The sequence below is a fragment of the Anser brachyrhynchus genome (assembly GCF_964034855.1).
Source record: "Anser brachyrhynchus genome assembly, chromosome: 12".
Classification (NCBI taxonomy): domain Eukaryota; kingdom Metazoa; phylum Chordata; class Aves; order Anseriformes; family Anatidae; genus Anser; species Anser brachyrhynchus.
In genome coordinates this window covers 4,896,688-4,906,635 of record NC_137707.1, presented here as the reverse complement: position 1 = coordinate 4,906,635, position 9,948 = coordinate 4,896,688, and the positions used below count along the sequence as shown (strand labels likewise).

At 39.7% G+C, this 9,948-nt stretch overlaps 1 protein-coding gene across 1 annotated transcript; it reads right to left on the bottom strand.

The window, feature by feature from the left end:
• Window positions 1-1,751: 1,751 nt before the first annotated feature.
• MPHOSPH6 (M-phase phosphoprotein 6) lies at window positions 1,752-9,687 on the bottom strand. The gene is made up of 5 exons (XM_080552497.1): window positions 9,499-9,687; window positions 5,891-6,003; window positions 4,257-4,347; window positions 3,122-3,219; window positions 1,752-2,699 (listed from the first exon to the last, which is right to left on the bottom strand). The coding sequence occupies exons 1-5, from the start codon at window positions 9,547-9,549 to the stop codon at window positions 2,558-2,560; spliced, it is 495 nt and encodes a 164-aa protein (XP_080408623.1). The 5' UTR covers window positions 9,550-9,687; the 3' UTR covers window positions 1,752-2,557.
• Window positions 9,688-9,948: the final 261 nt, after the last annotated feature.

The following is a 9,948-nucleotide window of genomic DNA, read 5'->3' as shown; positions in this document are numbered from 1 at the left end:
AACAAAAGAAGAAGCATCAACAACAAAGATGTTGTTCCATTCACACATTTCCAACATCAGCAGTCATTACAGAAACAAGCACTGTCAGCCTGTCAAAGGGAGGGACAAAGATTCCACCTGTCAGGAGGCATGCTTAGACTTAACACCGAGCTGTCAGCGAGCACAAACTACAATGCACTGCTTGTTCGCTCTAATAGCTACCTTAGTGTAACAGACACAAACACTTCTGGTGGCTGGCAACTCTTTATCCACTAAATTTTGCAGGTGGTATTTTATTTTTTAAACTTGAACAAAAATCCCAACTTGCTTTTGTGCTCTGAGAAAAAAAATGCTTTTCATTTAAAAACATGTGGCTTTTAAAATTCTACCGCTTAGGAAGTTGTCCATGAAAACAGATCTGCATTTGAGACTTATCAGAGCCAAGAAAGTTTGAATTAATGTAGGTTCGCATTATGAATATTTCACCGCTACACTTGTATCTCTGTCAAGAGTAGTTTAAACACTAATTTTATACAGCAGAATGTTTCTACCTTGGCTAGGAAGCTAGAGCCTAACTTAAACACACACACACACCAAAGCTGAAAATACAGACAGGCATTTCAAAAGACCCTATCACAACTCTAAATCCTTGTAACTTTGGGTACTTGGGTACCTTTAAAATGTAAGGACCAGCATATGGCAGAACACACTTCAGCTGCACAAAATTACCCCGTCGGATTGAACAAAACTCTGCAATACAACAGAACTCTCTGCATAGAGCCTTGATCAGGCAAGACTTCACAGAGGTCATCTGAGCTGCTAGTAGTTAACTGAAATTACCCCAAATCTCTGTACATGATGTCACTGAAACCTTCTCCAATCCACTTTCTCTCAGGGAAGTGCAAGTGTAGTGACACCTCGTGGTTACTGGTGGTTTCCTCCCTTAACCGTCCAGCACAGCTATGCAGAAATTCTCCCTCCATTGAAGAAATGTATTCATATAGAGGAGAATGATTTTCCTATTAATAAGCAAGAAAGAATAATGGGATATATTCTGAGTTTTTCTTGTGATGACCAATAATAAATCATTTCTTAGCTCAGGTCACATCTTCCATGGGAAAAGAAACGTCTCGCCGTCATTAACTTCTTTTCAACTAGTGATAATATATGATCAAATTTTAAGTAATTGAACCAGTAGCATTTAATTAGCTCTGAAAAACTATCTCAGATCATGAATCAGACTTTCTACCTGAACAAGGCTCTCTTACTAGGTTAAAAGTGTATTTCCTTCCATGTGTGATCCATCTTGAATATCTAATGAGGTGCTCTTGGTATATGAATTATAGTTCATATAGCATACATGCATTACAGCAGACACTGCCTCTTTCTTTATGTTGAGTTTCATGTCGTGCTTCAGTTTAACAAAATCTTTCTTCAGAGAGTCAGCATTAAGGATGAGTAATTTAGATATCTAGCTGCGAAAATTAATAGAAAGAAGAACTTCTTGTTGAAAGCTAGAATACAAAGAACTGCTATGATTTTAGACAAGACCACAGTCACCTTTTTCAGTAAGTTCAGGGCACTAGGTGACTAAAGGCCATGGTGTTTCTGTCCAAACACTGCTTCAGATGGCTTCATTACATGCTGAACAGAAAAAGTCAGCTCAGTCAACTAGTATGTGGGGACATCTGTGGCCAGCACAAAACAGGATTTCTTCTATCCGATTGGATTAAGTATCATTTTTTCACATTAAATTAGCTAAACCACAATCATTAAATGCACAAAAAAATCAGTTTTTATTCACTTTTCAAACATGTTTTTGAAGCTGTTATTATGCTTTTATGACAAGACCTAGATAATTATAAGATTGGAATTTTTTGGCTGAAAAAGAGACAAGATTAGCAAACTTGTTTTGGAAGACAGAAATTAAGACTCACAATCTGCTCAAGTGTCAAACTGTAAACGTTGCCCAATATTTGGCTTGCTCTAGAAAAAAAGATTTTTCGCTACAAACCCCTCTATTTTTAAATAAGCTTTATAGAAAACAGAAAATTCAACAAAATGGATTTTATATCTGTTCTTTTCCCAGCTTATTTGTAGAACAGTTAAAAAAAAGAGATACGTGTTTCTGCTGACTTTTTTTTCAAATTGCAGAGAGCAAAGGTTTTCATTTTCATAATAAAAATAGCAGTGAAAGCTGAACTGCCTTACTGGATTGGACAAAGCTAGTCTTTACTGCAAATATTTCTTTTAGATGTTATCATAAAATGTAAATACTGTTGCTCTTGATTGCACGTTGACACTCATCCTCGTTATACACAACATTAAAAATGACTGATGGGCTTAATGCCCCACACGTTAAAAGCTGCTCAGAGAGGAAAGGATGTATGACATCCATTATATACACATCCACTTTTAAAAATGTTCGTCATGTGGATGGCAGAAATTTCCATGAGAACAGACTCAGATTTACAATTTTATCCTTTACATTAAATAGCAAAAACTCAAAACAATCTTCAGTTCATGGTACTATATTTGGTAGATAACATTTCTATTAGCTCCAGTTGTGCAGCTGACATTAATCCTGAGGTTTTAAGAACATTTTCTTGGCTTTCTTAGGTCTTGTGTTACTATTCTCATCTTCATCTTCATCATGGAGAACACGCTGGTCTCTTTTTTTCAAGAATTTCTTCCCTATCGTTCCCACTAATGTTTCATATCTGTAAAGATAATTAAAAATGGTCAGCTTTTACTGAAATCAGTGCAAGTTCAATGCAGAAAACCACAAATCTAATCAACAATTCAACTAGTATAAAAAGCCTGTCATTAGACTTTTACGAAGCACAAGTACTACGTGATCACGGATTAAATTACTGCTCATTTTGACAGTTTAGGTTTGTTAGTAATCTGGAGCTAGGAGGTATTAGAATGGAATATACGGGTATCAAAAGGCAGAAAATATCTACAAGATTTTAACCCCCAAAGTGATAGAGATTTCACTGAACAAACACCAAAATTCCTGAGAAATCACTGAAGTATTAAATGCTTTTTGTTGTTGCTTTTTGTGTTTCTTCTCCTGCACGTAATACCTAATATATCACATATTTTAAGACATGATCAATACTGGCTAGGAATAATGTACCTTCTGGCCATTTCTTCATCTGACACATCAGCCTCCATTTTATCATCCACTTCAATTTCTTCTTTCTTGCTTTTAGAGTTCATTTGGACCATTAACTTCTGAAAATGAAGTAAGAAATAGCTTAAACATATAACCCTGACACAATGTCAACTATGCTGAAATTCACTGGCAGGAAAAGTGCATAAAAGTTAAGGATCAGTTTTAATCCCGATTTTCCTCATTTGCTGTATTCTGCTCAGGCTAAAACACAGGGCTATAAGAAAAGGTAACGTGCCTCCTTGATGCTAAGCTGAGTTTAGAGTTTGCCTTTGAGAAAAAAGACAAGATATAAACAGGGTTTTCAGTGAACTGTTCTATCCAAGCACCCTCAAATGCACGGCAGACATCTTGAGGAGACCAGACAGTTAGATCCTGATTATTTTTTTATTGTGATGTCAGCACATAGTCTTTCGAATGGTTTTGTTACAGTTGAAAAATATCTGCAAGAATTTACAATAAACTATAATAAAAACCATGAAGCAATTATATGCCAAGTCACGGCGAAAGCAAGTTCAAAATAACTAAAAGAATGCCCCATTAAATCACCTTGCATAGCCTTCCTCACATCTCTTTGTCTTTGTACTTTCATCCTCTTGTTTCAGTTCAGCAGTAACATTTTTATTACTATTTCAGTAATTACTAGTTCTATCAGCATGAATCATGCCAGAAAGAAATGAAAGACTCTCTTGCCCAGAATTTTTACTTTGGAATTTCAAGACCCTACTTATATGAGTAAGTGCTGAATAAACAGGGTTGAATATTTGTAAGACTGGGCTCTGAATTAAATGGCAGGAGTAACAGAGAGCTATTGTTTTGATAAGCTGTATGTGGGACAGTCTTCTCAGCTCAAGGAAGGAAAAATCTGCAGGAGTTATGTAATTACAGACCATCAACCCATGGAGATAAAAGGTTTCTACTTACCAGATGCTACATTGATCAACATTTTGGTTAGAATTGCAGTTTTCCTGCACATGAGAGAATTTACTGAAGGTGCTGCAAAGGCCAGACAGCACGGGGGGTGAACACTAAAATCCCTGTTCCCAAGGGTTTTAATCCTAATGTGAGACCACCTCAAGAGAGAACATTTAAATAGTACCTCAATTTCCGGATTGAATCCTTTGAAGGACATTCTGCCATAAAGTAGATCCTCACATGGCATAAAGCTTCTCTCTTCTATTATAAAGCTCCTGCATGAAACCCCAAACCCAGCATTTGTCAAACAGTGCACTTTAATATAATCAAATTAAACAAATGCAAAAAGCATTTGCTGTCTTCCCCCACACAAATAAACAAAACCACAGTGTATTTTATACCATCAACTACTTTCTGAAGCTTAATTGCTCTGATAAATCTTTCAATGCAAGGAGCTTGGAGTGCAAAGGAATACTGTTTGCCAGCAAAGCTGTGCCAGTTCCACAAGCAAAATTAACTCTCCTGACAGAAAGCACTCTTTGCTGGTAAGATTCCACCTACATTAATGCTTTTGCCAGAATAAAAATACCACATAAATATCACTCTCCAGGTGGCATTACTATACCAGCAAAAGCTTCTAATTAATTTTTCATTGTGATGTTAGACCTGGAATTAGTTGAGTCTGTCAGGATATAAACCACTGTGTAATTCTGTGTTCAAGCAGAGAAAGATTTCCCCTTTCTTCCTCCTTTCAATGAGCCTGGAAAGAAAAGAAACATGACCCTGAGGCGTTCATAACACTTGTGTCAGATAAAAGTACTTCCTTGAACTGTTCCATCCTTCTTTTCCTCTCACACACATGCATCCCTTCCCTTTACCTCTTCATCTCTCATTTAAAACAAACTCCTACAGGCATAGAAAATCATGCTGAAGAGACCAAGCTCATTCTCCTACCTCAAGGTAGGATCAGCTAAACATGAACTACGAACAGCAGAAGTCTATCTGGCCTCAAAAGACTTCCAGTGATGAAGAAACCAGTCTCCTTAGGCCATCTGTTCGCATGCTTCAATACCCTCATTGTTAAAAAAAATCTTCCAATATCAAACTTGAACCTTCATTGCTGCAACTGAAGCTCAAATACCTTTTTGCCATATCTACTAACAGTCACGGAAAATAGTTTATGAATGACCTTATTCAACTACAGTTAATTCTCTGGATCCCAGCTTTTATAAATTATATACATTCTCACTCAATAGAATTTTTGTTCTTTTTTTAAAGGACAAAAGTCAAACTATTTTTAAAGTAGTTCCCTCGTTATTTAAAGCGCCTTTCTAAGTAGTGGGAATGGACACTTGCTTCCCTATTAGCTAAGCCTTCCTTTATTTGTGCTTCATCCATTATCTTTTCTATTTCAAAAACAGGATTTGAAGTGCGCTGGACTCAAGAAGACATGGTCCTGAATGGACCTACACATGTGACTGGAGCTCAATTTACTAACACAAAGTTTCAAACTTTTTTTTTTTCAAATGAATGGCAAAAGCAGCAATGAATGAATTGGTCCCTGCCTGAAAGAAAGTAATTACATGCATCTAGAAGAAAATGTGAGTGAAAGAAGACAAAGCGTGCAAGAAATGAAAGTAGGTCAAACTCCGGACTTGGCAACCTTAAGAATGTCCCTGAAAGTAAAAAGCTGTAATGCTAGCCTGTCACTACTTTTTTTTTTTAATAGTTATTAGTAATATTTTTGCTAAAGGGAAAAAAACAAATTCTGTCCCCACCCCACAACAATGCAATGGTGACACAAGAGTACACGCTTACTCTTTCTCCTTTAGATCTGGTAAATCAAGATACCAGTGTTCTTCACTAATTATCTTCTTTTCTTCCTCTTCTAGTTGTTTTTTAGTTTGTGAATCCAAACCCCTTTGCATGAACTGAAAATAAAGACAAAAACACACAGCTTCAGTCTGAGTATCTTCTGTACAAGCAATAATTACATAATCATAATTATCCATTACATACTTAACAGTTGATTTAAGAAGTAAATGCTTTTTGTGATCTTCTCTGGGCTTAATCTGAGTTTGGGCAAATGGACAAAGGAAAAGTAAACATCGGTGGATCACAACCATCTGGACTGACTGGAAGTCAACAGTCAGCCACGTCCGTACTTAGATACAAAGAAAGTTTTGATGGATCTGAGTTGTCACAAATCCACAATTTAGCTAAAACATTTCTACTGTTTCAGCAAAGGCCAGAGAGAATGTAACGTTAATTAAAGATTTTGCTGTATGTCAGAAACCACCCACAAAACCAGCATTGGAGCTGTGACCTAAACGTTGGTCATAGCAGGTTGGTGACTTTTTGAAACTTCTGTATTTTCAACCATCTTCTTTTCTCATATTTCGTGTTACAAACTAGTTTGTGTTTGTAACCCAGAAGGCTAGAACCTGCCTTTGAAATAAGTAACTGAGGCTACGAAAAGAAATCCTCTGCATCCAGCTGTGTTAAAGGAAGATTTTACCAACTCTTAACTTCTCATTGATGACCCACCAAACTACTGGTCAAGCAGTATGGTAAACACCTGCTAACTCACTTCAGGAACAGCCTGCCGAGGTAGTTGAGATCAATAAATTACTTTAGGGTAAGACAGCTAATTCTGCCTAATACAAGGACGTTCCTGCCAATTGCTTTGTCTGTTATAGCCTTTGGCAGGGAATGGGAACAGGCAGATAGGAGCTGTAACCTCTCTTGCAGCTGGGAATAGAAGAGGGCATTTGTCACGGCCCATGACAAATTCCTGAGCGTGCAAAACTACAGATCTGAGATACGTGCAACGTCCCTTATACTTCCGTTTGTATCAAGTCTGGTGCCTGAACTGACTGACAATTTAAAAGTATCGACAAAGTTAACTCACTTCTCCAGGCACATACATGGGAGAAAACAGAACTCTTCAGGACTTTACAGTAGCGATCCTTACATTCTCACGTCCCTAGGAGCTGGGACCTTCCTTTGGGCCTACAGAAAGTGTTTCAGTAACTGCCTCTGACAGAGGTGCACATTTATACCGATATAATTCACAGCAAGAGACAAGGCTACCAGCACTGTTTATACACATTTCTGTACAAAAATTGCCTTGTGGCAATCAAAGCAAACCTGCAGGCACAACACTGCGGAGAAGTTTTATATCAACGAATCGTACCCCTTTCATTTAAAGCAGCATCATTTCTGTGTTTAGATAAGCCTGCAGGCTGACAGATAACACACCAGTGGGGCTCTTCTGTCTTTCAAACATTAGCAGAGACTCGGTCATAGCTTTGGTCCGAGCTACAGTGGGCTTGGCTTGGGGATAAAGCCCAAGAAGGCATCACAGCACACTTCCCTCCCACAAAAATCCCGCATTACTGAGATTATTTAAAGAATATAGGTAATACATGTATGTAATATATATTACGTGTACACACCCACATCTTCTCAGTCTTTACAAAATGCCCAGGCAAAACAAACCAAACCCTGACATATAAGCCAATACAGTGTCTCATTTTCCTTTTATATTCCTATTTGCATCCATTTGTACAAGATCTTTAACGAAAGAAAAATTGACTTTTGTTTTCTGAGTCGACCCAAAATATGTCAAAGCTTTCCAATTAAAATTACAGTATCTACTTGAGGAAAATAAGGGAATCTATCATGTGGAAAACCATATTGCTCAAGGAAATTGGTTAGCCAGTCAGAAAACTCAACAGGAGAAATTTTGCTACAAGCACGCAATTAAATAATCATTCCACATTACATTTTAAAGATTATGTTCCTCAAGATTACTACAGGAATAGTTAGATGAAAAAAACATGATTGTATTTACCAGAAATGTAAACACACGTGAATGAATTAAAAATATACCAACTGTGGAAGACACACAGTATGTAAGCCAGTAACTGCGTGGTTATTTAAAAGTTCCCCCAAGCAACGGGACCTGGATCAAATGGTGCAAGAACTGAAAGCATGAGCCACCGTTTGACATCAAGAGGTGTGCGTAGTCTGGATCTTGGTGAAAAGGGTTTTCACAACACCACCACCGACCACATGCCACCTTTGGGTGCCCCTTCACCTGCCTACTGAATTGTTATGATACATCTTACCTGTGGAGGCAGCTCCTAAAAGATTAATTAAAACATTTGTAAACAGGTTCTGCAGAATCAAAGTGCTAAGCACAAGATCTGTGTCTGACCTTTTCAAAACCTACTCATCTCTTCTAAGCTGGTTACTACTGCTTGGGCTCTAAATTTGCAAATGTCACAGCACCACATTCAGTCTGGTTCCCCACAGACTTTCAAAGAAAAAAATCTGAAAACTAGCCTTTGAAATCTCTGGAGGGTTAATAAACTGGCAAAAACCTGCAGCATAAGTTTCACCTAAGAAGAGAGCATTACATAAAAAAGTCATACAACAAAAGTCAATCATACTGCAATCTAGGTTAAGGGAGTCTTAACTTTTAACTTAACTCTGCCCTGTACTGCTGGCTAACTAAGCCCATCATTTACTTACCTTTGAGAGTGAGGCAGGATGCGTTTTGTTTCCCCTGTGTACAAGTTAGCCTTTCATTAGCAGTACCTATTAATTGTGGTAAATATTCCACAATCTTACTGTAACAGAGTCCACTTTACATGAGGATTGAACTGGTCAGCTAAACACCTTTCAGACAGTATCTGAAACATGGACCCACATAAATAGGTGAAAAAAACCCCACACGTTAAATAAAACACCACAAGCAAGAAGCCACAAAGGCCCATGATAATCACTTATAAAAAATTAATGAATACTAACACTAAAAAAAAAAAAAGGCAATCCAACTTTCTAGTGTGTTTTCCAACAATAAAGACTCATCCCTCACAGGAGAATGTACTTTACTGAATTAGGTGTTGTGTTATGCAACGTGAACCGGAACCCAGTAAGCAGATGGCCCTTGTGTTTGTGACTGGGAAAAGATGGAGGAAGGTGGTAAATGGACTGACGTTGTGCTTGGGTACTTTGTTGGCTATTAGTGGACACAGACAAAAAATGAAACCCTGTCTGGAGCAGCTCATTAAAACAGCCTCTTGCTAGTGAATTTTGAGCAAAAAGCTGTAAAGAAAAAGCAAACAAAGCCACGTGCAAAGTACGAGACACAGGAGAGACGCTCGTGCCTGTGTCAGAACAGGGCAGAAGCTGCGTGTCCACGTGCAGGAAGGGAAAACATCCCCAAACCCTGCAAGGGGGACCCAAATGCGGGGCCCGGAGCACCCCGGAGGGACGGCCACGGCGGCTGGCTGCCCGGAGGGCGGCCCCATAGCTCAGGCCCGGCCCTGCCCGGCCCGGCCGCCATCTCCTCGCCCCCCCGCGGCTCAAGCCTCATGCCTCCCTTTCCCCTCCCCGCCCGCCGCCCCCCGCCTCACCTTCATGCGCAGCAGGTTCTTTGACAGCTTCGTCTTCACCTCCCCGGCCATGGCGGCCGCGGCGCTGGCACTAGGCCGCGCTGGATCCCCGAGCTCGAGTAGCGCCGCGGCCGCGCAGGCCGGGGGGGGAGCCGGGGGAGGAGGCGGCGGCGGCTCGGCTCCACCCTCCGGGAACGGGGCCGGGCCCCGGGCCGAGGAGCGGCGCGGCCTGCGGGAGCCGTCAGGGGGGCACGGCCGGTGCAAAACCTGCAATTAAAAACCAGCAGCTTTGCTGTATAGAGCTGGGTGTATGGGGTGAGGGGGAGTGCCTTCGTGAGCAGGGTATAAAGCGATATGAAATGGCAAATTAGTAGGGGAAGCTTAGATTTCTTATCAGTGTTTGTGCGCTCTGGAGGCTTATGGGTTTATCCATGCTTTTCTGATGTTTATAACAGAAAAGGAGAGAGATTA

Bases quoted from the DNA above. Each gene is read 5' to 3' on its own strand.
- MPHOSPH6 (XM_080552497.1), bottom strand. From the start codon at position 9,549: ATGGCCGGGGAGGTGAAGACGAAGCTGTCAAAGAACCTGCTGCGCATG. The intron at 3,220-4,256 runs GTACTATTTAAA...CTTCATTTTCAG, and splicing joins GATTCAATCCGGAAATTGAG to AAGTTAATGGTCCAAATGAA. The intron at 2,700-3,121 runs GTACATTATTCC...TTATCTTTACAG, and splicing joins GATGAAGAAATGGCCAGAAG to ATATGAAACATTAGTGGGAA.